The sequence below is a fragment of the Phyllostomus discolor genome, chromosome X (genome assembly GCF_004126475.2).
Source record: "Phyllostomus discolor isolate MPI-MPIP mPhyDis1 chromosome X, mPhyDis1.pri.v3, whole genome shotgun sequence".
Classification (NCBI taxonomy): domain Eukaryota; kingdom Metazoa; phylum Chordata; class Mammalia; order Chiroptera; family Phyllostomidae; genus Phyllostomus; species Phyllostomus discolor.
The window spans coordinates 100,743,896-100,770,808 of record NC_050198.1 but is presented as its reverse complement, the minus strand read 5'-3'; the positions used below and the strand labels follow the sequence as shown (position 1 = coordinate 100,770,808).

Below are 26,913 nucleotides of genomic sequence, written 5' to 3'. Positions count from 1 at the left end.
AGAGACTATATGAAAGCTAAATCATCCCATGTAAGAAACTAATAGATAACTTTTAAAAATCAAGAATTTAACAGTATAAGCACGTTACTTAGAAACATGGGGAAAGAAAATGCCAGAAAAAGGCTAAGTTACCAGTGGTCCCTGGTGGGGAAGTGGGAACCACAAGTGGGAAGAATGGGATGAGGCCTATTTTTTGTTACAAGCCTTCACTGTTTAAAGTATATTCATGTGTAAAAGATGACAATGTCTGCCATAAAGTAAGGACCTTGATAGAAGAATAAGGTGCTGATCTAATCCCCCCGCCTCCCCGTCACTGCTGTGCCATTTCTCCCATTTGGAAATGTAGTCAATTTGATCCTTTTCGAGAGTCTGTTCCCACCCTAAGAAAGTATGACAAGGAAAAAAAAGATCCCAGTTTCAAAGAATACTTTTATTATTTATTTATTTAATAGATCTCCAACTTCCTCTCCGTCCCTCCTCACAGCTGGAATTTTATCTTGTTTTCATGTAGCAAAACAATGGCAATGCTCATCAGAGTCAGCTACTCCAAGAAGAGGATTAAGCTAACAGGTTAACAGGCAAAATATAAATATATGCACTCTAGAATGCACAGTGGTTTAGCCACTAGCAAATGCAGATGGGATCCCGAAGAATGTAGCCAGATCCAGGGTGCAGTGAGGGTGAGCTGATGTGCCGCTGCCGTGCGGCTGTGTTACGTGTTCCTGGGCTGCATCTCTCGGCCACTAGTAGCTGGATCTTGCCAGGGGGGTGGGGGAAGACTGTAGCTAATACCAAGTAGAGACGCGGAAAGCACTAAGTGGAGTTACAGGATGCGCCCAGGAACCATAAGGCGGGAAAAGGACTAAACATTGCTGAGAGCATCCACCCCAGGAAGGACTTTACCTGTTTTTGAGAGAGCACACACAGACACAGTGTTACTACAGGGTCCACCACTGAGTCAGATCTGTCACTTGCTCTTTTCCCCACCCAGTCACAGGTCGGCTCTTCTTTAGCATGTATGGCCAGGAGTTGGGTTCCCTTTTACATTTTGGGTCCCAGGTCTACTGGAGCGCAACCTCTTTGAGAGTAAGTCTTCCTATGGGCCCCTCCCCACTTCAGATAGATGCCAGGAGCTTTATTTGAAGTCATTCCATTTGTGTTGCCCAACTAAAAATGACTGCTAGTGACAATACTACCTACTACTATTACCTCCAGTCCACTCTACCCTCCGCTCACTACGTAATCCCTACCCTTCCCCCAAACACAAGGAAGAGCCTCACCTTCCAGGAGCTCCAAGCTGGCACCACCCCCGGTGCTCACATGGCTGACCTTGTCCTCCGTGTTCCATTTGGCACAGCAAGTGGCAGTGTCTCCACCACCTGTCACAAGAAAGCCAAGTAAAAATGGGGAAGGGAAGGAGGGGAGAAAAAGGATGGGCACCAGAACTTCATTCAGGGCAGTGCACTCTCGAGCCCAAACAGAAGCCGATGAACCCCCAACTGCATCCCATTAAGAACCTCCCCCATGAGGCATACACCTGCTCAGCTCTCAAGCCACACCCAGTGCCAATAAACCTAGAAAGATGTGCCCATCTCCCTCCTCCTTTCCTCTGACCAGAACTCTGCCGGTTCACATGTGTTAGGCTCCTACAGGACCCACTTACCTATGATGGTGATGCAGCCCCTGGAAGTGGCTTTCACCACCTCGTCCATGAGGGCCTTGGTCCCTCGGGCGAAAGCTTCCCATTCAAACACGCCCACAGGTCCGTTCCACACAATCTGCTTGGCCCTCGCGACAGCCTCGGCGTACTTCTTGCTGCTCTCAGGCCCACAGTCCAAGCCCTGTGGCGTACAGTTAGGAGAGAGGATGAGCCACCAAGAAAAGCTACTTGGAGGAGGGAACGCTTCCTCCACCATGACCAAAACTCAAGGCTGAACACCAGAGTATCTTCTAAAACCAAGATACCCCGCTTCAGTCTTTTAAAATTATAAACCTGTAGCCCTGGCTGGTGTAGCTCAGTGGATTGAGCACGGGCTGCAAACCAAAGCATCGCAGGTTCGATTCCCAGTCAGGGCACATGCCTGGGTTGCAGGCCATGGCCCCCAGCAACCACACATGGATATTTCTCTCTCTCTCCCTCCCTTCCCTCTCTAAAAATAAATAAATAAATAAAATCTTACAAACAATAAAATTATAAACCTGTTCATGCCCCTTATGGAAGACCAAGTGTAAGGGAGAAGCCCCAAAGTTCTTTGATAAAAACATTCTTAGTCACGCTATTATTATTGTCGATTATTGTGAAGAACTAGACTGGTGGTTTTCAACCAGGGTCGGTTATGCCCCTCCCCAGGGACACATGGCAACATCTATAGACATTTCTGGCTGTCACAACACGGGTGCGGGTGGGGGGTGCTACTGGCACCCAGCCAAAGATGCCTAAAACATCCTGTGACACAATAGCCTTCCACGACAAAGCGAGAACTGTCTGACATGGCCAAAGAGCTGAGGCTGAGAATCACTGGACAAATCAGCGCTCTGCAAACTCTGGCGAGCATCACAATCACCAGCGGGGCCTGCGTGTAACTGCTGGGCTCCGCGCCCAGAGCTTCCCATTCAGGAGGCCTGGAGGGTGAGCCCCTGGAGCTGGCAGTTTTTGTTAATGAATGCCAAAATGCTGCTGACGCTGTTGTTCTCGGGACCACGCTTTGAGAGGCACTGAACTAAATAAAACCCACATCCCCAAAGAAAGAAAATGACTAGGCAAACTAGTATATCAGCATGCTATAATAGGGCTTGGTTGTCAAATCATGTAACTCGATTTATGTTTCAGGAAAAAGGGCCATCACAGTTATATTAACATTAGGAGTAGATTGAAAGTACGTTATCTTTTCTGTAGATTCAAAGCCTTTGTCTACTTAATATTGATTATTTAATTATTGAATATTGTAATTCAATAAGAAATAATTGAAATTTGATTAATTACTTAAAATTGAGAACGCTACTATACATATATTTTTCCCTGCTTGTAATCACTGTAATTTTATTGCCTTTATGTTTTCATAGAAGAAAGATTCCTGTTTTAGAAAAGATTTTATTTATTTATTTTTAGAGAGAGGGGAAGGGAGGGAGAAAGGGAGAGAAACATCAGTGTGTGGTTGCCCCTCGTGCGTCCCCCCACTGGGGGCACACAACTGAGGCATGTGCTCAAATTTTCCTTTGAAACCCTTCTCCTACCAGTTTTCTCTTTTTAAAATAGTTTTTTTAAAGATTTTATGTATTTATTTTTAGAGAGGGTTGGGGAGGGAGAAGAGAGGGAGAGGGTGTTGCCCTTCGAGGACCCCCCACTGGGGACCCGGCCCACAACCCAGGCATATGCCCTGACTGGGAATCAAACTGGCGGCCCTTTGGTTTGCAGGCCAGCACGTAGTCCACTGAGCTTTATCAGCCAGGGCAAAAGAAACATTTCTTATACAGTTTTCCATGTAGCACCATAACTCAGAACGGCCCAAACCAAGAAGGTACACAGCACCTCCCCAGCACATAGTTAAATACATAATAAACAATAAATAGATGAACAAAAAAAATGGTGTTGTACCCACATTACTGATGAAGGCAACAGCAATCTGACACCACTAATTTTTCCCCATCCTGTAGAGATTCTTTTAAAATGTTTGTTGGTTGGCTGAATGAATGCTACCAAGTATTTTGGTTCATGCACACTACTAAGCACCCACGTGACTCACCATCCAGCCAGCAGGTATGCCCGAGGCCACAGTGGCTTGGCCAGTCTTGGCATTCTCATCAAACTTGTCGGCAGTGACAAAGTCAACCGGCAGGGTAATCTTCACACCGTTCTTCTCGGCTTTGGCCATCAGATCCTTGACAATCTTGGCTCCCTCTTCGTCAAACAGAGAAGTGCCAATCTACACAGGGGACCGGGATGATGGAGATCAGCCTCTATACTAAGAACGTGATTACCTCACAACAATATGACATAAAGGAGTAATTCGAAGACAAAAGGCAAACAACTTGTCAAAAATGAATAAAAATGGGAGTTTTCACAGCTCACGCCAAAAGCTGGCTTTTTTTTTTTTTTATCTAAATCAGTTTCTCTCATCAAGAGCCGTTTCACATCCGCGTGGCACTGCGTTCCTACCTCCATGTTGTTGAGCACCTTGAGGAAGGTAAAACCCATTCCACCACCAATAATCATCTCGTTGACTTTGTCCAACATGTTATTGATCAGCTGGATCTTGTCTGCAACTTTAGCTCTAGAAGGGAAAGCGAGAATCATCACCATAAGAACAGCAAAATGCCCCACAAGGTGACAAAAGCATTGGCTAAATCTGCCTATGTTTCTCTAACCCTAAAGGCCAATTCATTACTAAGAAATCCTGTTAGATCACAAAGGGCTAAGAAGATCTACTGTCATCTAAAGGAACCATGATTTACAAATAAGTCTATTTTGCCTCTTCGCCCCTCAAAATCAAACGGTCAAGATTGATTATGCCTGAGCAAGACTGCTAATTGTGGGATTCCCAGAGCCCACTCAGAAGTATCTTAACCCTAGAGCAAGGACCAGATTATACGAGGCATGTACAGAAAAAGTCCAGCCACTGTTAATATAACGAGAACGGTTTTGCATAGCATTGATGTAACCTGGCAGCCAAGGAGAGTGGACTGGAATGTGCATGCGTGAACAATGATGACCTCACTGCACTAGTCAGTGTACTAGTGGGTAAACACTGCTGAGTGAGCATGTGTACCGTGTGGCCATCACATTCAAAATGACTGAGCAAGTACAGTGACAAATCTGCATCAGATTTTGCATTAAGCTTAAACTTTCCTCCATGGAAATTATTTGGATAATTCAGAAGGCTGCAGCTGTGGGCAACTGGTGATTGGCAGCTTCATCAAAACAACACACCAGCTCATGCATCACATCACATGCAGTTTTTTGGTGAAACATCAAATCACCCAGGTGACTCAGCCCCCCTACAGCCCAGATTTGGTGCCCTGCGACTTCTGGCTTCTCCCAAAACTAAAATCACCTTTGAAGGGGAAGAAATTTCAGACCACTGATGAGATTCGGGAAAATATCACGGGGCACCTGATGGCAACTGGGGAAACTGTGTGAGGTCCCAAGGTATCTACTTTGAAAGGGACTGAGGTGTCACTGTCCTATGGACAGTGTTTCTTGTATCTTCTTCCATAAATGCCTCTATTTTTCATAGTATATAGCTGGATACCTTCTGGGCAGACCTCGTATACCAAATGAAGACATACTGAGCAAAAATAGAAAGATATTCACACCCTTAAGTCTATTCTCAGTGAGTGGGACATTTACTTTACGGCATTCATTATTCTATTGGCCCACATGATTCAATGTATTTATGAGCACCTACTCCATGCCAGGCACTGTTCTAGGTCTCTAAGAACAACCAGTTGACAAAACCAGATGTATGCTTTGGAGCTTATATTCTAATAGAGGGAAATAGACTTCCGTTCACCATTATAGTCTCTTGCCATCCATTCCCCCACATTACTGCCACTTTCAATGCCCACTTCACAGATCCTAGCACAGTGCCTGTCCCAGCGTAGCCATCCCTATGCTTTGGAGCCTATATTCTAATAGAGGAAAATAGACTTCCGTTCACTCCCTGTGAAAGACAAAAAGATCAAAACTAAAGAGGAACAAATTCACTTGAAGCACAACCTTTACAATCTGTCCCATAAGAGCTTGCCTTCCATGCACATTCCTGTATTATCTAAACCCCACGTAAATAAACAAATCACCTTGGGCCCATTTCCTCTTCATTCAATGAACAAGATGATGGCTACCCTGGGATAGGCACTGTGCTAGGATCTGCGAAGTGGGCACTGAAAAGTGTAGTGATGTGGGGGAATGGATGACGAGAGACTGTTTATCTGGCTTGTACAGGCTGGTCATCATGAAGGGTAAGAATGGAGTGACTATTACACGGGGAGTGGGAGGGGAGCGATGGAGCGGGGAGAAAACAAGAAAGACTCAACCTCTTCTAAACAATGTGCGATAGTCTATGGCTCAAATTTCCTACTTCAATAAATCAATGGCCTGAAAGGACGGAAGGACAGGGGACTAATACAGAAGAGAAGATACCAAACAACCAAATGCAATGCATGGACTTCTTCTGGATCCTTCTTCAAACTATAAAGAGACATTTCTGAGATGATCAGTAATTTCTGAATACATTAAGTTATAATGTCTAATGAGATGGGATTATTAAATTGTATTAGGTGGTTATTTAAAAGAAATGGTCTTATCAGTTATGAGATGCATACATAAGTATTATGTGATATCTAAGGCTTACTTTAAAATAACTCCTGATAAAAAGTATTAGATGGTAAATGAAACCAGACTGGCAAAAAACGTCAAAAATTGTTCAAGCAGAGTGAGAGGTACCTGGGGGTTTATTATACTGTTCTCTCAACTTCTGTGCATGCCTGAGTGCTTCCACAATAATGTTTTTTTTTAAAGATTTTATTTATTTATTTTTAGAGAGGTAAGGGAGGGAGAAAGAGAGAGAGACAGAAACATCAATGTGCGGTTGCTGGGGGTCATGGCCTGCAACCCAGGCAATGTACCCTGGCTGGGAATCAAACCTGCAACACTTTGGTTCACAGTCCGTGCTCAATCCACTGAACCACGCCAGCCAGGGCCCCACAATAACGTTTTTTAATAAAAATGTAAAACTTTCCCCCAAATCGTTAATGGCCTAAGAAGACTACACTGCAAGGAAGGTGCCAGCCTTCCCCAAAACAGCTATTTCTGGCTGAGTCTAAAACCTAATCATGACCATTAGGTGGCACTCACTCCCACATTCCAGGTCTACAGAAGGCTGGAGAACAAAAATCAAGAGGGCTTAAAATCCTATCTCCAGGGAAGCAAAGATCAATCTGACCTTTATAACCCAGTGCATAAGAGGGGCAATGCTCCCAGGACACAGATAACCTGTCCCCAACTGAATTATTTTTAGGACCCTGAAACTGGGCTCACGAAGCCTGGAGAGCAACTATGCTCCGGGAAATTGACACCTGAGTCCAGAGTTGGCTTTCAGAGGGGAATGCTGAGTGTGTTCATTCCCACGGGGGAAAAGCCCTGCTCACAGAAGGGTCCGAGGTATCCAGTCACAAAGAGGCAGCTACCTACAGAGCCAATCCAAGTGACAGGAAGTTGTCTTTTCCAAGCAGTACCAGGTGCCTGTCCCTCCTCTATTGCCTAAAATGTATCCTGCTAGCCTCTTGACCTACAATTCTGAAATAGCTATTTTTAACTAAGCCACTGCAATGTAATTATCCACGTGATACCTTTAAAATAGGAGAAGATACAATAAAATGGTACATGAACTGGAGAAATGAGCTGTAAATGATATATTAAAAACACAAATGAGCCCTGGCTGGTGTGGCTCAGTGGATGGAGCCCCAGCCTGTGAACCAGAGGGTCACCAGTTCGATTCCCAGTCAGGGCACATGCCTGGGTTGTGGCCCAGGTCCCCAAGTGGGGGGGGGGGGGGGGCGCACAAAAAGCAAACAATTGATGTCTCTCTCCCACATAGATGTTCCTTCCTCCCTCTTTTCCCCTCCCATCTCCTTTAAAAGAAAGTAAGTAAAATCTTTAAAAAATTAAACACAAACAAGGAGATTCTCCTAGTTATCCCTTGTCAGACTGAATGTATGTGAAGGCCTCAAATGCTTCAAATACTGATGGACGAGCACCTATGGCGGGAGTTTCCCTTTCTTCCCCACAGAACCACCTTTATTCCTTCCCGGTCCTATTCAGTCCCAGGAAGCTGACCTGCATGGATGTCATCAAGGGACTCCCTTGGCCTATGGCTTCCAGCTGGGCTGCAGCCAACTGGAGTGGGGGCAGTATGTCAGGAGGAAACTGAAGGGACATCAGAATATTTATGTCCCTGTTCCCTCCCTGCCAGATGACCACCCCAATGTCCCTTGAGCAAAGGCTACAGTTCCTATCAGAGAACCATCTCCACACTACCACCCTCTCTAGATTCTCATAACCGTTCCCTCCTCCCTTTGCCCCTGCGGGCCTGGGGATGGTGACAGCTGTTACCAATGCCAGGTTACTGTACTGTCCCCTTTGAGTTTCCCTAAAAGCCACCTACACCTTTGGAGGTAGCCCCTTCGCTCAATTGCCCTGTTACCCAGTGTGATGGTGCTGTGTGACAATGAACCACCCACATTACACGGCCTCCTACCGGGAAACACACTACGGAAAGCATAATGGTGAAGGGTTCTTCCTACCCGCCCAGGATGGCCAGGAAGGGTCGCTCCGGGCTTTCCAAGGCCTTCGCAAAGTAGTTCAGCTCTTTCTTCATCAAAAACCCTCCGGCTTTCTGCGGCAGATTGACTCCCACCATGGAGCTAGAAGAGACCAGAGACATTCGAATTGAGTACTAGCTCTCCCAATCCTAGAGACCGTCTCCTTAGCACTGAAATATCTTCACGGTCTGTCTTAGGAGAGCATGATTTTCATCCCGAAACTGCCACAAATATACTTAGTACAAGGTACGCATTTCGACCCCCAGTGCAGTGTCCAGGGGAACTAATGAAAAGCAATGACCTCGCACTGATATTAGCTGACCCAATTATTAGTCATCTTCAGGCCAAGGGTTTAATCCCAAGAAATAATCAGCCAGTTGATGACGAGAGGATTCCTCAATTTGCTTCCTACTGACAGCGTAAGACTGATTCCACAGCGTTCACAGAGGATGAGCTTTACGTGCAGTAACCCATGTTAGAAACAGTGACTGCTTATAGAAGCCTAACCAAAAGCTGCACAATTCTCAAGTTTTATTTATTTCCTCTTTGGATCAGAGACACTCAACAAGAGCCATGGCTGAATGAACTGGTTATCTCCAACTAGAGACAGAGGTCAACAGGACCACACTGTAATACAGAAATTTCCGAAAGCAACCCAGAGTTTGGGCTGCTTGGTAAGTGGAAGCCTTCTGCTCCCCAGCTCAACACCAGACAAGACTCTGGGTACCTGTGGGCTCGGTGAGCAGTGCCAAACGCATCGTTGACATACACATCCCCTAGCTTGGAAAGGGAGGCTCGGAAAGCTTCTATTTTAGCTGGCTCGGCTTTAACCTGCAGAGGAAAAAAACAAAAAAAATGGAAAAACCAACAGCAGTGAATTTTGATGGCTGCAAAGACAACTATAAAAGCGTGTCATACTGAGAGTCCTCCTGAACATCTCTAAAGACCCTGAGTTGGTGGGACATTATTTTTACAACTAGCAATGGAGCCTGTCCTTTCTTTAAAATATTCCAGGTCTTCTGGTGATTTCTGCATGTTTCTGTTCTCTCTGCCTTCCAAAAATTCCCGAACCATGACTTAACCTGTAATCTCATAAAACTAACCGCAACCTTTCTTTTTTACGTCAACACCTGAGGACATTTTTTCCTTGGTTTTTAAAGAGAGGGTATGGGGAAGGAGAGGGAGACAGAGACAGAGATAGAGACAGATATTGATGTGAGAGAAATGTCAAATGGTTGTCTCCCGTACACACGCAGATCAGGGATCACATGTACATGGTACAGAGATAGAACCAGCAATGTAGGTATGTGCCCTGACCAGGAATCAAACCCACACCCTTCTGGTGTACAGGACGATGTTCCAACCAACTGAGCCACCCAGCCAGGGCACATCCCATTTTTTTACCAGCCTCTCTGCAACCCCTACAACAAAATTGTGATTATTCTTCCCTCTCCTCATCTTGATTCATTTCCTCATTTTTACCATATTCTCCTTGTAAGAGACGTGGAAGAATGCTGCCTACCCCGGCCTTTTTGCTAAAGGAACCCTCACACATAATCCTCATGAAAGCAACAGGGGAGGCAGACGGAAACAGGACATGAGAAAAGGGCCTCAGAAACAGTTTGTGTTGATTATAAGCAGACATTTTATACCATATGATCTCACCCATATGTGGAATCTAATGAACAAACTGAACTAACAAGGAAAATGGAGACAGACTTACAGATGGAGAGCAGGATGACAGCTGGGAGGAGAGGAGGGTAGAGGGTAGAGCTATCGAGCAAAAAGGAAAAAGGATTCATGGACACAGACAATAGTGTGGTGATTGCGGGGTGGGGGTGGGGAGTATAAGGGGAGTAAATGGTAATGGAAAAAATACAAGAAAGGTTTAAATTAAAGCCCTGAGTGGTGTCCTCTGAACGAAAAGGTTGCCGGTTCGATTCCCAGTCAGGGCACATGCCTGGGTTGCAGGCCAGGTCCCCACTTGGGGGTGTGTGAGAGGCAACCACACACTGATGTCTCCCTCCCTCCCTCCCCTTCTCTCTACGTATACCAAAAAGGCGTAACTCCTCTAGTCAGACTGAAGAAAAATGGCACATTGAAAGCTCTCATGGAAAAGATGGTACAGAAATTAATAATAATAATAATAACCTATTTGTCATTTTTATTGTATTTTATTTTTTATGCTATCACAGTGGTCCCTACTGTCTCCCTTTGCCCACCTCCACCCAGGTGCCACCCCCCAGGCCCCCCCTCATCGTTGTCTGTGTCCATGGCTCAGTATCCCTTTCTCAGTTTTTGCCTGCCAATACCTAGGGGAGAATGCTCCTAAAAGACCAATGCAGGGACACAGGATAAAGAAAACATTTTATGCCCTGGCTGGCATAGCTCAGTGGATTGAGCACAGGCTGTGAACCAAAGCATCACAGGTTCAATTCCTAGCCAGGGCACATGCCTGGGTTGCAGGCCACGGCCCCCAGCAACCACACATTGATATCTCTCTCTCTCCCTCCCTTCCCTCTCTAAAAGTAAATAAATAAAATCTTTAAAAAAAAGAAAACATTTTATGCCTTCACTTTGTTTTTTTACCCATTTTAAACTCGGGGGAAGGAGGGGGAGGTGGAAATGGGAGGGAGGTGGGGAGGGGTGGGTGGGTGGGATGGGATGGGAGTAAAGGACAGAAAACTGTACTTGAACGACGATTAAAATAACATTTAAAAAAATAAATTAAGTAAGTAAGTAAATAAACTCATGGCTGGCTCCTGAAATTTCAACCATTGAAAGCCACCGGACAACTTGAAATGTCAAGGAAACTAACTGAAAAAGTCAGAGACCAGTATGGTTGGCTCATGACTCCCTAAATGAAAGGTTTGGCCTCAATTTGCCAGGCGCCTCCAGCCGGGTCTAAGCCCTAGAGTCTATGCAGCTTGAGTTTCAGTCTAAAAGGGCACCGACTTTTCGGTCAGCACTTGACTGTGACAATGATAGCAAGAGCATGCCAAAGACAGGGTAAGGCAGGCCCGGGGCCCGCAGTACTAAGAAAAGAAACTGCTTGAAAGCAGGCGGTCCGATGATCTTCAGCAATGTCAGGAGTACCACATGAACAGAGACACTGGCCTCAGGACATCTCGTTCCCAAAGACACTGAGGACCTCAACAGTGCAAATTACTCTGGGGGTGCCTTCAGCTTCCCTTCCACTAATAAGGAGAATTCCAACCACCCTCAAAGAGCTGGCTGTACCGTTTAATAGCTGAATTCCAGCTGTCAGATCGATTCCCTGACTGGGAATTGAACCGGTAACCCTTTGGTTCACAGGCTGGTGCTCAATCCACTGAGCCACACCAGCCACAGCAGCTTTTGGATTGTTTTTGTTCCATTTTTATTTTTATCCCTCCCCCCTGCACACAGTTGTTTTTGTGTGGTAACAGTCAAATTGAGTAATTCCAACAGAGATCATACAGGGTCGTTATTGAGTGTATAACCCACAAAGCCTAAAATATTCACTGTCTGGCCCTTCTACAGAAAACGTTTGCTTCTCTAACGGACTGAACTACACATAAACCCCGGAACAGAACCACGGACTCTAACTTTAGTCAAGTGACTGCCTTTCTGAGGCTTAGCTTGTTTATGAGATGATGATACTTGTACTCCCTTAAGGAGAAATTCCAAGAAAAAATTGCTTTGTACTTCTTCAGAAAAATGTCTTAAATCCAAGGCACTATCATTATGACCATCGTTTACCAAAGTACAATCCATTGTCCCTTTCCACTTGACTTAAGAAAGTACTTTTTCCTACACACATAATTCTTTTATAAGAAAATCCAACTTATGCCCTGGCTGGTGTGGCTCAGTGGACTGAGCACCAGCCTGAGAACCAAGGGGTTACCAGTTTGATTCCCAATCAGGGCACATGCCTGGGTTGCAGGCCAGGTCCCCAGTAGGGGGTGCACAAGAGGCAACCAGACATGGATGTTTCTCTCCCTGTCTTTCTCCCTTCCCCTCTCTCTAAAAATAAATAGAATCTTTGTAAAAAATGACATAGAAGAAAAAAAATTCCAAGCTCAGGCTTTAAGTTTATTCCCCTTATAAATAAGAACAGACTGTCTTTCCATAACGCACTGGGGCCTGTTGCATAGAAAAGCTGTTCCAGCCTCGACAAACACAGATGAAAAATGGACTCTCTGACGGGACCCCTGCAGTAGCACGACACTCCGCCACAACCGCCTGTGAGAATCTGCTTGCGGTACCTGGGAATCACAGCCTACACTTGCACAGGATTGTCACATACTGTCAGAAACAAAAGTCTTATGTACCATAGGCCAGGCGTGAAACAAAGGGACAATTAGAAGCAGCATATTCATTGAATGCTCTTACAGCCAGCCAAATGATGTTCATGTATTTTTCAAGGTATTTTTTTATCCTTACCCAAGAACCTGCTTATTGATTTTAGAGAGAGGGGGAAGGGAGGGAGAGGGAGAAAGAGAGAGAAACATTGATCGGTTGCCTCCTAATATGTGTCCCAACTGGGAATCAAACCTGCAACCTCAGTATGTGCTGTGACCGGGGATCGAACCCAAAACCCTTCAGTTTACAGGATGATGTTCCAGCCAACTGAGCCACAGCAGCCAGGCCGGGCTCAAAGGTATTTTAAAACTGCCTGAGCATATGGAAGAGTTCTAAGGTGCTAGCAATATTATATTCCTTGACCTAGGTTCAGTTACCCAGGTGTCGGTTTATTTTTTGATAATTTGTCAACCTGTAAAGCTATGTATTTGTGCATTTTATATGTGTTACACTTCAATGAAACATGTCTTAGGAAAAACAAGCACGAGCTTCCTCTATTCTTCAATCACAGTCTCTTACCGACTCAGCCCTCCTCACGCCACTAATGCCAAACACCGAAGGTCCTACCTTGTTCCCAGAAGCGTCTTTTCCCTTCCCTTCCTCCTCCACGTGAAAGCGAAGGTTCTCCAGCAGGATGACAGACCCGGCAGCTGGGTCAGCACAAGCTTTCTCCACTTCTGGGCCCACGCAGTCCTTCAAGAACAAGACATCCCTGGGGAGAGCACAAGACGGAGAGACATGAGCAGCGTGAAAGTGAAGAACCAGTTACAACGTGCTTGACGTCAACTCCTATGACAGAGCCCGTCTGCGCCGGAGCTGTCACTTACTTGCCCAGCAGAGATTTCAGCTCTACAGCAACTGGCCCCAAGGAGTACTTGTCAGGCATGGGGACGCCATCAGGCCGGCCCAGGTGGCTCATGAGAACAACGGACTTGGCTCCATTGTCCAAGCAGTGTTTGATGCTTGGGATGGCAGCCTTGATCCTGCAACCAAAAAGAGACAGCAGGTAGAGAGCAAAGTCACTCCTAGGAATTCATGGGAAAGAGTTTATTCACGGCTTCATGAAACATAAAGCCCCCTTTCTTCTCGCAATTCCTTCAAATCTCCTTTCGGCAACGCGACAATGGTCCTCAGGTACATGCTCAGGGGAAGCAGTTAATTATAATGCCAACCCTCCACCTAGGACTGTACATTATCATCATGCTTTGCCCCTGATGCAGACAACACAACACCACTAGCAGGCCCGAAGCTGCGATCTTCAGAAGGACCTGCCTGCAAGGCTGATCCTTGGTTAAGTGTCCAGAACTTGGCTTTCCATGTGGTCCCTTGGTTCTTTAACCAACAAGGGCCGTTCACTCTTCCTAGACTGCCTATAAAAACAGGGCGATTTATGCTGGACACCTGCTTCCCTCTAGGGGTCTGGCATTTTACTAGCTGCTAGGCAGAAGGTACCTACATTAGCAGCTCCCAATAAAAACCTCGGAGGCCAGGTGTGTCATGGGCATTTCTGAGCATAAACATGACACAGTTACTGCATTTTTTTTTCACTGCTGGAGAAAGGAACACACGTGGTGTGGCCCCTCATGGAGGGAGAGAGCATCAGAAGCCCATGCATGCACTTCTCCAGACTCTACCCGTCTCTTCCCGTTGCTGACCCTGCCGTGCATCCTTTCAATGTAATAAACTTCAGCAGGGAGACGATGCGCTGTGTCCTGTGAGTCCCAGCAAATCACCAAATATGTGGTTGGTCCAAAACACTACTCTTATATGACTTTGGAAGAAATAGAAAACTCCTAAATCCTGAAACCATTACAGGAAGTGAAGTGTAGGGAGAACTGTAGTAACTTTTCTGCACCCATCACAGATCCTAAATCACTTTTTCACTTAGGAAAAAAATACATGCATTATACACAATGTTGTTTATATAACGCATCACCTTTACTATCTTACGGTTTAACAAAAATATTATTAAACTTCTTGTAAACATTTCCAATGTTTGTTACAAAACTGATACTAACTTTCCAGTTTTGCCAGTCTTTAAGAAATTAAAACTGATAATTAACAAAACTATTCATCTGTTCAACAAATATTATTGAATATTTCTATGCCAGGTCCTATTTCAGATTCTGAGAATACAACAGAAAATAAAAGTGTCTGTTCTCATGGAAGTGAAATTCTAATGATGGGAGAGATAACAGACAATAAACAAGTAAGATATATCAATCCCAGATGGTGATAAGAGCTATGGAGAAAAATAAAGCAAGGTATGGGGGGAAGGATGATCGGGAATGGAGGTGGAGGGTAAGTGACACAGGGTGGCCAGGGAAAGTGTCTCTGATAAGGTGACATTTCAGCAGCATATGGAGCAATGAAAAACCAAGTTCTGTTTCAAAAGTAACCTAAGCTATTTATTAGGCAGATGTCAAAACTCATTTCTGCCAAATAAAGAGGAAACCTTTACCAGGTATAAAGTTTGCCCAATGAAACCAAATTAATCTTCACGGCTATCCTTTATCGGCAAGTTCTATTATTTCCTGTTTTCTTTTTTGGGGGGGTAACGGTTGTTCAAATATAGTTGTCTCCATTTCCCCCCTACTCCCCTCTACCCCAGCCACCCCCACTTCCCTCCCCTGATTCCACCCCCCTTGGTTTTGTCCATGTGTCCTTTATAGTTGTTCCTGAAAATCCTTCCCCTTTCCCCCATCACTCCCTCCCACCCCCCCTCTGGTCACTGTCAGTTTGTTCTTCATTTCAGTGTCTCTGGTTCTATTTTGCTAGCATTGCACAGTTCTATTATTTCTAATGTTTCACTGTTTATCGACCCCATGGGTTTCCAAAAATGAAGAGACCTACTCAGATACGTTTCTCTGCCTTTTTTTTTTCCATAAAAGACCTCCATGGGCAGGCACATTTCCAATCTTTTCCGTGTGCTACAGAAAATGATGTCAATCACGAAGGGTCAGAGCTGCCTGTATAAAGACCTTCCACGTCGGTGCAGCAGGAATGTGCTTGGCAGGCTGCCAGGCTCCACTCTGGGGCCAACGTTCAAAAAGGTTCTGGGTCTAGACCTTCACACTGTCCAATGTGGCTCCTCTCGGCCACGTGTGCCTCTTAAATACCACAGGTGTGGCTGGCCCACACTGAGATGTGCTATAGTAGAAACACATGCAGGATCTCAAAAGACTTAATACCCAAAAACCTTAAATGTCCGTTGGATTATTTTATCAATTATACATTGAAATGATTATTGTGGGCTTCCTGGATTACAGGAAATATATTATTAAAATTAAGTTCACCCATTTCTTTTGACCTTTTTCCGGTGGCACCTAGAAAATGTTAAAGTACATGTGGCCCATATTGTATTCACATTAGATAGCACCGGTCTAATAATTGGATAGCGCGCTTCCAGCTCAAACCTTTCATTTAAAAGAAAACGTTCTTTTATAATCTAGTCAAAAGCAAGAACAGAACTATCATTTAAAATTTCTGCTTCTGAATCTAGGAGCCAAAAAAACTTGAAGCAGCTTAAACAGACTGAAGATATTACTTCTGAAGTCTTTTCCCTTAAGTCAAATTCTCAAAAACTGATTTTTATCTGGGCCATCTGGAACGGGAGCTTGAAAAACTACATGTAAGCTTAATAATTACTCGTAGTTAAAAAAAATCCTTCTGTTGCAGTTCTTCATTTTGCAAATGAAGCCAAAGCACCCTGAAAGTTTCATTCTTTAAAAATACATAACCCCAGCCCTTGTGAGTGTGGCGCATTTGGTTGGAGCATCATTCTACAAATCAAAAGGTTGCGGGTTCAATTCCCAGTCAGTGCACATTACCTAGGTTGCAGGTTAGATCCCAGGTTGGGGGCATGTGAGAGGCAACCAATGTTTCCTCCCTCTTTTACCCCCTCCCCCTAAAATCAATAAGCATGCCCTCAGGTGAGGATTAAAACAAATAAATAAAAAATAAATAAAAATAAAAATGTATAACCCCCCTAAATTCTCCAGATTTAAAAAAAAAAAAAAAATGGAGGCATAAAAAAATCACTTTCTTAAAATGCTTCTTTTCAATTTCTACATTCTCGTAAGAAAGCAGACCAGGGAGCTATTTAGATCTAGCTCCCCAGCATATGTCATTGGTTTGGCTCAAATAAACTCTTATTTAAAAATCTCAGCCCTGGCTGCTGTGGCTCAGTGGATTGAGCACCGGCCTGTGTACCAAAGGGTCACTGGTTTGATTCCCAGTCAGGGCACATGCCTGGGTTGTGGGCTAGGTCCCCAGTAGGGGGCATGTGAGGGGCAACCACACACTGATGTTTCTCTCTGTCTCCCTCCTTTCCTCTCTCTCTAAAAATATTTTTTAAATCTCAAAAAAAAAGTAGAGGATAGACTGGTAAACATTCAAGATGATATAGCTTAAGTTACCAGTTCCACAATAAGAAAGGAAAAGCATTTCATCCTATAGAGCCACACCAATGCACATCTTAAACCTAACTCAATGCTCAGCAGGGACCTTACCTCTGGTTGTTCGTTATCTGGTTGTTCTTCATAGGAACATTGAAGTCCACTCTAAAAAAGAAAGAACGTTTCATGTTGAGAGCCATGATCAATGTATTATTCCCTCAAACATAAGAGAGGCAGTTTTTGTAAACCAGCTGAATTAAGTTGCAAGTTCAAAATCACCTTAAAAGTAATCAGCAGTATTAGAAGCCAAGACAGTGAGTGAATTAGGACCTCAGAGTGGGTGTCTGGGGTTCAGATAATATTTTACTTCTTGACCTGGGTGATTGCACAAATGTGTTCATTTTGTGATAATTCTTTGAGGTTATGATTTGTGCCCTTTTCAGGGTGTATCTCATACTTTAGAAGAAATTATAAAAATTTAAAAATAACACCTAACTTAAATCACAGGAACCGGCCCTGAATATCTGGGCAGCTAACACCTGTTCTATCTAAAGATTCTGTGCGGGTGTCGCATGCGAGTATCGAATAACAGTGGCAGCTGGAGATGTAAGGGATAAGAAGAAACGAATCTTGATTCTGATTCCTTTGACATTATGTCTGGGTCCTAGTGAAGCGAACATCACTCAAAAGGAAAAAAAAATTATCTGGAAAAATAAAACACATCAAGCGAACATCCTATTTTTTGGAGAAAGCCTGGGGCCTTGAGACCAGAAGAAACCCTGTGTTCGAGACCAAGTTTACACAGTACCCTTCAAGCAAAACACAGGCAATAAAAATCAGATAGGCTCTTTCAAAAAGCCTGAGAACAGTGGAGCACGTGACCCTGCCCACCAGACACATGGGCAATGACAAAGGATGGCACAAGCAGAAATTTACTACAGTGTCTCCTTTACCATTTTTAAGAGCCAGCAACCCCTTCTCCCTTCTTCTGAACTCCTCAGAACTTCGGCCTACTTCAATCCGACTAAACACAACAAGTGAGGTCTAAGTGGTGCTGCTAAGATCCTTTTCCAGGGATTTCTTTCTGTCTGTGGAATGAAGATGACATTACCTGCCTCACAGTTACCATGAGATTAAATGAATTGGCGATTTGTAAAGTGCTTAGAAGATACCTGGTGTACAGTAAGTACCATACAAGTGGAAACTATTATTATATGTATTAATGCTCCTCCCCAGCGATAATTCTATGGGTTTAAAAGGCAGACCAACCAACCATTACTAGTGTTAATCTAAGAGTAAGAAATATTTCAAAGTGAGAGGCAACAAGCATTCACAGAGATCACTAGGAATGCTATTAACTAGCTGCTCACTTAACTAGGGCAGAAGCCCAGAGTTTCGATTAGGAGACAGAAGCAATGGGTGATTTCTAAGAAACAGAAAGGGAACGATGACATCAATAGAAGGAATGCATCCCTCTTGGTGCACACAATACAACATAGTGATGGAAATTCTAAACAATGTTTCTAATATTCACTGCAGTAGTCATCAGCCCCTAGCGACAATAATTGACTTCTTGTTATCACTGCAAACAGTTCTTGGGAACAAAATGTTGTCCTAGGCCCAGTCCAAAGGTTATTGAGCCCTGGTCTATCACTCCAAAGATGTGAAGCACAGGAAGTGCAAGGCAGCTCCTCTGGCATGGCAGCTCCAGCTCCATTTTAAAGCGGTTCTGTTCATATTACTCCTTACACTAAAAACAGCTAACATCACATGCTGAGGGGCTTCAGGGAAAGTATGACTGACCAGGGGTTTCCAACCTGTGTCCCACGGGCTGCAGGTAGCTCAGGATGGCTGTGAATGCGGCCCAACACAAAACTGTGAATTTACTTAATGAGATTTATTTTGTGTGATTACGTGTCTCAATGTATTTAATGTGTGAACCAAGACAACTCCTCTTCTTCCAGTGTGGCCCAGAGATGCCAAAAGGTTGGACGCCCCTACTTGCTGCCATGCTTGAGCATAAAGCTCCATTCCTAGTCCTTCCTCTCAAAGACCGAGGCCTGGCACATGATTACGAGATCCTAGACCCAGTAAGATGCCCACCGACATCCTATTCCCTAGTCCTGTACAGGCACACCTCAAAGGTACAGCCAAGTTCCGTTCCAGACCTTCACAACAGAGCAAGTATCACAATCAAATGAGTCTCACAATTTTTGTTGGTTTTCCACTGTTTATAGAAGTATGTTTATACTATAACTGTTGACTATTAAGAGTACAATAGTATTACATTTTTTGTAATAGGAGTATTTTATTTTTTTTAAGATTTTATTTATTTATTTTTAGAGAGGGGGAAGGGAGGGAGAGAGGGAGAGAAACATCCATGTGTAGTTGCCTCTCATGTGCCCCTCACTGGGGGCCACCCTGCAACCCAGGCATGTGCCCTGACTGGGAATGGAACCGGCAACCCTTTGGTTTGCAGGCCAGTACTCAATGCACTGAGCCACACCAGCCAGGGTCAACAGCATTATATCTTAAAAAACAATGTACAAACCTTAATTTAGGAATACACTATACTGCTAAAAGATGCTAACCATCATCTGAGCTTTCAATGAAGTCATACTCATTTTGCTGGTGGAGGGTCTCACCTGGACGCTGATAGTGCTAACTGACCACCTGAAGGCTGGGGTGGCTGTGGCAGTTCTTTTTTTAAAATAAAACAGCAATGAAGTCGGCCACATTGACTCTTCCATTCATGAAAATTCCTCTGTAGCATACAGTGCTCCTTGAAAGCATCTTTATCATAGAATTGCTTTTAAAATTGGAGTCAATCTTCTCAAATCCTGCCCTGCTTTATCAACAAATTTTGTGTAATATTCTAAGTGCTTTGTTATCATTTCAGTAATCATCACAGAGCTCTGGCATGTGTGGCTCAGTGGACTGAGCACCAGTCCACCACAAACTAAAGGGTTACTGGTTCGAATCCCAGTCAGGGCACATGCCTGGGTTGCAGCCCAGGTTCTCTGGTGTGGGGCATGTGAGAGGCAACCACACACTGATGTTTCTCTCCCTCTCTTTCTCCCTCCCTTCCCCTCTCTCTAAAAAGAAATAAATAAAATGGTTTCAAGAAACCATCACAACATCTTCACCAGGAGAAAATTCCATTTCAGGAAACCACTTTCTGCCCTGGCTGGGTGGCTTGGTTGGTTGGAGCATCCCAAAAAGTTCTGGGATCGATTCCTGGTCAGAGAGTGCAGGGGAACAACCAATTAATGTTTCTCTCTCACATCAATTTTTCTCTCTCTAAAAACCAATAAACATATACTCAGGTGAGGATTTAAAAGAAAGAAACCAGTTTCTTTGCTCATCCAAAAGAAGCAGCTCCTCATTCATTAGTTTTAACACGAGATTGCAGCAATCCAGTCCCATCTTCAGCCTCCATTCCTAATTCTAGTCCCTTGCCATTTCCACTACAGTTTCCATCTGTAGTTACTTCCTCCACTAAAGCCCTGAGCCCCTCGGTCATCTAGGAGGGTTGGAATCAATTTCTCCCCTAAATTCCATTGATGTTGATATTTTGACCTCTTCCTACGAATCATGCATGTTTTTAAAGGTATTTAGAATAGTGAATGCTTTCCAGGTTCTCACCTGGCTTTGCCCAGGTCCATCAGAAGAATCACTATCTATGGCAGCTGTAGCCTTGCAAAATGTATTTTTTAAGTAATAAGACTTCAAAGTTGAGCCCTGGCTGGCATAGCTCAGTGGATTGAGCGCAGGCTGCAAACCAAAGCATCGCAGGTTCGAGTCCCAGTCAGGGCACATGCCTGGGTTGCAGGCCATGGCCCCCAGCAACCGCACATTGATGTTTCTCTCTCTCTCTCTTTCTCCCTCCCTTCCCTCTCTAAAAATAAATAAATAAAATCTTTTAAAAAATATTATAAAAAAAGATTTCAAAGTTGAAATTACTCCTTGATCCATGGACTTCAGAGTGGATGTTGTGTGGGCAGGCGTAACAACATTAGCCTCACTGCACATCCCTGTTAGAGCTCTTGGTCGACTAGGTTATTGTCAATGAGCAGCACTGTTTTGAAAGGAATATTTTTTTCTGAGCAGTAGTTCTCTCAACAGTGGGCTTCAAATAGTCAGTTAACCATGTTTGTAAACAGGTGTGCTGTCATTCAGGCTTTTTATTTCATTTATCAAGCACAGGCAGAGTAGATTTCGCCTAATTCTGAACGGCCCTAGGATTTCCCAAATGGTCAATGAGCACTGGCTTCAGCTTAAAGCCAACAGGTGCCTTATCCCCTAACAAGAGTCAGCCTGTCTGCTGATGCTCTGAAGCCAAGCACTGTCCTCTCCTAACTACGGAAGTCCTAGATGGATCTTCTTTCAATGTAAGGCCATTTCATCTGCATTGAGAATCTGTTATTCAGTGTAACCTCCTTCGTTAACTGTCTTAGCTAGGTCTTCTGGAGAACCTGCTACAGCTTCAACATCAGCACTTGCTGCCTCCCCTTGCACCTGGATGTTATGGAGGCTGGTTGTTTCCTTAGACCTCATGAACCAACCTCTGCCAGCTGCAAACTTTCCTTCCTCCCCTTCTCCCAGCCTTCACAGAACGGAAGCGAGTTAGGGCACTGCTCTGGATGAGGATCTGGCTTAAGGCAATGTTGTGCTGTGGCTGATCTGAGCTCTCCGGGCCACAACTTTCTCCACACAGGCAATAAAGCTGTTTTGCTCTCCTATCATCCACGTGTTTACTGGGATGACACAATTTTCTTCAGGAACTTTGCCTTTGCATTCACAACTTGGCTGTCTGGCACCAAAGCCTAGCTTTTGCCCTATCTCAGCTTTCAGCATGCCTTCCTCACAGAGCTTAATCATTTCTAGCTTCGGATTTAAAGTGACAGGTATGTGACTCTTCCTTTCACTTGACCACTCAGAGGCCACGGCAGGGTTATCAATGGGCCTAATTTCAATATTGCCGCGTCTCAGGGAAGACGGGATGCTCAAGGAGAGGGACAGAGATGGGGGGAACGGCCAGCTGGTGGAGCAGTCAGAACACACATACTATTTATTCAGTTCACTGTCTTAATATGGGGAGTCTGTGGCACCCCAAAATATAATCACAGTGGTAACATCACCGTAACAAACTTAATGAAAAAGCTTGAAATATTGCAAGAATTGCCAACATGTGACAGAGACACAAAGTGACCAAATGCTGTTGGCACATAGCACCTGTACGCTTGCTCAATGCCGATTGCACAAACCTTCTGTGTGTGACGAGAACAGTGTTAACTGCAGTGAGACAAAGCACAATAAAACGAGGTCTGCCTGGACCCCAGGCTACCTAAGCAGAGGGCAGTCTTCCCAAAGGTGGGTTGAGGGGACAGTTTGATATTCAAACATTTTAATTAAGGAAAGTCTTCAGAAATGAAGGCCGTATGCGTCCGCCTCTGAAAAAAACAACTACACTCTCCTTAGCTTCAGCGTACTTGATTCTGACTCCAAGCATCTTCTTTAAATATCCTGCCAGCCAGAAAGCACAGTCCAAAGAAGAGAGAGTATCCCATTACCACGGGTCATATGCTCCCTCCCAGGAAGCCTGTGGTCAAAAGGGCTAAGAGCAAGGGGCAGAGCACAAGCCACCCCTCACAGGGCTTACTCCCTCACCCAAGCCCTCTGAAGGAGGAAATCCTTTGGGCGCAAACACTCGAGATTCTGTCTTACCTATCCAAGCTTACAAAGCTTACTGATGAGAACCGGACCTGTCTTCTCTTCTCACTGCACGTAGATTACCTCCTCTCATCACCTCCTGGACTCTCAGCAACAGCTCCCCTTTTAGGCCCTCCTCTCTGTGGCCTGCACCATGGAACCTGCTCTTGCCTACCCTTTCCACTTGTTCCATCCCATGTACAATCTGCACCCCTTCCTTTCCCGCTTCCCTGAACACTCGGGCATGAAATCAGATATAGCCACACACCTATCAGAATGGCTGACATGAAAAGTGAATGACAACACCAAATGCTGGTGAGGAACCAGAGACTGACCACTCGCATACTGCTAATAGGAATGTAAAATGGGGGAGGGGGCTGCTTTGGAAAAGTGTGGAAATTCCTCCGAAGGTGAAGAAGCATAGGATCCAGCAATTCCACTCCTAGGTGTTTACCCAACAGAAATGACAGCATATGTCCATATCAAGACTTGTGCATGAGTGAATGTTCAAGGTCCACACAGCTTTATGTGCAGTAGTACCAAACTGGAAACAACCCAGATATCCTTTAATGAATGGGCTAAACTGGTAAAACATACATACTGTAGAATTCTATTCAGCAATACAAGGACTAACTGAATTACTGATGCATGCAACAACTTGGAGAAATCTCAAGGGCATTATATTAAATGAAAAAAGCCAATGGCATCCCTGGCTGGTGTGGCTCAGCGGATTGAGTGTCAGCCTATGAATGAAGGGGTACCAGTTCAATTCCCAGTCAGGGCACATGCCTGGGTTGCAGACCAGGTCCCCAGTGGGGAGCATGTGAGAGGCAACCACACATTGATGTTTCTCTCTTTTTCTAAAAATACATAAATAATGTTTTAAAAATGTCATTTTAAAAAAAAGCCAATGGCAGATTAGTCATTAGCAGAGATTAGGGATGAGGAAGAAGGACCATGACTCGATCGGGGTGGCATGAGGGAGATCTTAGTGGTGATCAAAGAGAATGACCGTGGTGGGAGTTAGAACTATACACTTCTAAAGGCAACTTTCTACTTTTGCTATTGTACTATAATTACGTAACATGTATCCAAAGGCGGAAATTGGGTAAACACAGGACCTCCCTACTATCTTTGCAATCTCCTTGTGAATCTCTGATTTCAAAATAAAATGTTAAAAATATTGACTTCATAGAAATATCAATTCTTTATCTCCTGAAACCTCAGGTGTCCAGGCCCAGTTCCATTAAAAGCTCTGAAAGGAACCATGTCCACCCTTGCTCCAGCGCCCCTGACTGGGAAATTGGGGTATTATGGCTGTCTTAAAAGACTTTTTAAAATCTGCTCTCCATTTTTCCTGTGTTTCTTTTTCTACTGCATCAAGGCTTGTTGCTTAACACGTTGCAACAGGTCAGAGCAAAAAGTGAGGCTTTCTTTAAAAATGGGGGGAGGGGCAAACCAAAGGGAAGCGTTTTACAGACAGCAAAAGGGTGTGACTGGCATCCTATGAGAGGAAGAAAGAAAATGACATCGCAAAAATAAGCAGAAGTTTCTTCAAAGGTAAAGTCAGCTGATGTCCTAAAGAAATCAGGTGGAAGCCGGTGATTATATTCCGTCAGGTTTCTGGCTAGCTAAAGTTTCCTCGACAAAAAAATTTCCCCTGGCCATCCAAGCAGAGTCAGAAGACCCAATAAACAGGAGCTCTCATTTGCAAGACAAAGAGTTAAGCCAAGCGGCCATTACTCTGGAGACCCCATTTCCAAAACACTGCCAGCAACCACCACCTAAGGGCATGGAAACAAAAAGAAATTTGAGCTGCCAAGGCATGGCCACCTCTGCTTCTCCAAAGAGTAGTGCTACCACGTGACTGTGTTCAAAAGAGTTAATAATCAGGGAACAAAGCGACTTCCTGCCCTCAGGCCAAATAAGCACAATGTATCCAAATTCCAGGGGGCAGGAATTATAGATGGCAACCGCAGGAGACAAAAGGTCTGTTCTGTCTTTGTTCACTATGTCCCAGTGTTCAGAGGGTCTGGTCGGCTGCCAAGGAGACCCAGTTCTAGTCCTGGCTCTGCCACCAACTTGCTAGTTCAGTGACCTTGGACAGGTCATTTCCCATCAGCAAAACTGGACCAGCCAATCATTTCAAGGCTCAGGGTTAATCTGTGTCGAATGAAACTGATTTCTTGGGCAGGAAGAGATTTCCTATTAGATCCAGAGTGAGAAAAGATAAGCACCTTCTCTAGTCCCACCCCCAGCCAACCCAGTGAATTCCTCAAGCCAATTTCCCAGGGGGGAGAGGAGGTAAACCCCAACACAGAAATTGTAGGAAGGTGACCAGTATGATGTCCCAGCATGCATCTGGAAAGGTCAGGCTTGAGCACAGAGATGGGAAGAAATAATTAAAACCTAAGATCTAGTTGCCCACATCCACCTGTTTTTCAGAGGATCTGTCCCCTTTCCTTAACAACCTCTTAGGGGTAGGAAGGGCCTTTGTCTAATACCAAGATGACTGTAATTCCTACTTTGCCCAGATTGCAAAGGCCTTGATCATTTGGGAAAATGTGGACACCAGTTTTTTTTCCATGGCCTTTAAGCTATTGAGTTCTTTTGAGTATTTCAACAGCAAGGCACAGAAGGTCACGTGCAAACTCAAAGTGGCCATAGAGAAATTAGAGGGAAGAGGTACTACATGAATTTTAGGGTACCCATACCCTAAGTTTCCTAATTCATAATGCCTAGGGTAAAGGGAGATCCCCTACTACTTATGTGTCTGTTAATGTCCAAAAGATGCCTTCACTTGAACCAATCCAAGTTAGGAAAGGGGCTCAACCACATCATTTACATGGCTGCCCATCAATCATTTCCCAAAAAGGACAAGACTGCACAAGCTATCATAGCAGGTCCTTATGGTCCCCCAAAAGCACCACACTTGCATCCTCTAAAGTTATATAACAGTCAAGTGCACCAATCACACACCTAACTCCTCATGCACTTTGCCCCCGCACGTACACTTGTGCCACGCATTACAAGAAATATAAAAGCTCCATACACTAGTAATGGAGACAAATAGGGGAGAAGCCATATTCGTGAAGTGACCAGGGATCCACATGTGCACATTGAGAGACCCCGAAGGGCAAGGGGAGCTCTCCGCATTTCTAATTTCCTGCTTCTCTAGCCACCTGTGGGGTGAGGCTGGAGAACAGTAAGAATGAGTAGCCACACCCTGTCTGCTTTTACGCAGCATGTGTCACGGTGCTGATGCAAACCTCACTGCCTGGAGTCCAACGACCAGGTAGGGCGCAGAGGCCTGTTACATAAACTGGGAAGGGCCGCCTTCGGTGCATCCCACCCCTCTCCACTCTCCAACCCCCGATGCTTTAGGGGGTTCTACTCCTGAACATCTAAACCAAAGCCCTCTAGGAAATACTTCCTTTAACGCACGGACTTTTAAAATACGGGCCGTTCCTCATTTGCTTGAGATGGTCTAGGGCGGCAGTGAAGGGAAAGTAACCAAATGACCTTTCAAGGTCCCTGCCTTGGGGCCTAGGATTTTCCAGACTAAGCCTTAGGTGCCAACTCGCCGACTGGGAACTGGAGGAGAGGGAACTGCATCGCAGGAATAGGAAAGAGGTTAAAATGGGCCCCAGCAATCTGAGCTGTGCCTCCGTGGATCCACCCCAAAAGGGCAACTACAGCTGACTTAGTGGATTAGGAAAAAAGAGGTCAGAAGCCGTCCAACCCGGGCAAAGCCTCAGCCACTATGGTCAGTAGCCTCGCCCCGCATGCCTAGACCCCATTAGACCGAATCCAGGACTTAAAGCAACTTTGGGCAGGTGGAGAAGCACGTCGGCCCCGGCCAGAGGGCTTTCGGGGAGCCCCGAGGGCGCGCGGGCAGGTGTACAAATTACCTCATGACGACCCGCTTCCCCTTCACGTCCAGCTTGTCCAAAGTCAGCTTGTTAGAAAGCGACATCTTGGCAATAGAGCAGCAGCAGCGAGAGCCCGACGGACCGCACAGCGAGGGAGACAGCAGCGAGTGTGCGCTGGGAACGCGTGCGGACCTCGGAGATGCTCGCGGGCCTCCCCGCCCCGCCCCCAGCCCCGCCCTAGCCCCGCCCATTCTCGGCAGCCGCTCGCC

At 45.0% G+C, this 26,913-nt stretch overlaps 1 protein-coding gene and 1 long non-coding RNA gene across 2 annotated transcripts; both read right to left on the bottom strand.

The window, feature by feature from the left end:
- Positions 1-419: 419 nt before the first annotated feature.
- PGK1 (phosphoglycerate kinase 1) lies at positions 420-26,913 on the bottom strand. Its single transcript, XM_028522506.2, has 11 exons — positions 26,684-26,913; positions 17,175-17,225; positions 13,491-13,646; positions 13,231-13,375; positions 9,047-9,150; positions 8,302-8,421; positions 4,157-4,271; positions 3,744-3,923; positions 1,664-1,841; positions 1,281-1,379; positions 420-903 (listed from the first exon to the last, which is right to left on the bottom strand). Exons 1-11 carry the CDS (start codon positions 26,893-26,895, stop codon positions 863-865), a joined length of 1,401 nt encoding a protein of 466 aa, XP_028378307.1. The 5' UTR covers positions 26,896-26,913; the 3' UTR covers positions 420-862.
- LOC118498382 lies at positions 21,080-23,384 on the bottom strand. The gene is made up of 3 exons (XR_004900884.1): positions 23,374-23,384; positions 22,821-22,825; positions 21,080-21,443 (listed from the first exon to the last, which is right to left on the bottom strand). It is a non-coding gene; the product is annotated as an uncharacterized LOC118498382 (long non-coding RNA).

Excerpts from the sequence above, each read along its gene's own strand:
- PGK1 (XM_028522506.2), bottom strand. The coding sequence starts at position 26,895 with ATGGGCGGGGCTAGGGCGGGGCTGGGGGCGGGGCGGGGAGGCCCGCGA. Across the intron at positions 13,376-13,490 it reads CTGAAATCTCTGCTGGGCAA|GGATGTCTTGTTCTTGAAGG; the intron begins GTAAGTGACAGC and ends TGCTCTCCCCAG. Across the intron at positions 9,151-13,230 it reads AAGACGCTTCTGGGAACAAG|GTTAAAGCCGAGCCAGCTAA; the intron begins GTAGGACCTTCG and ends TTTCCTCTGCAG.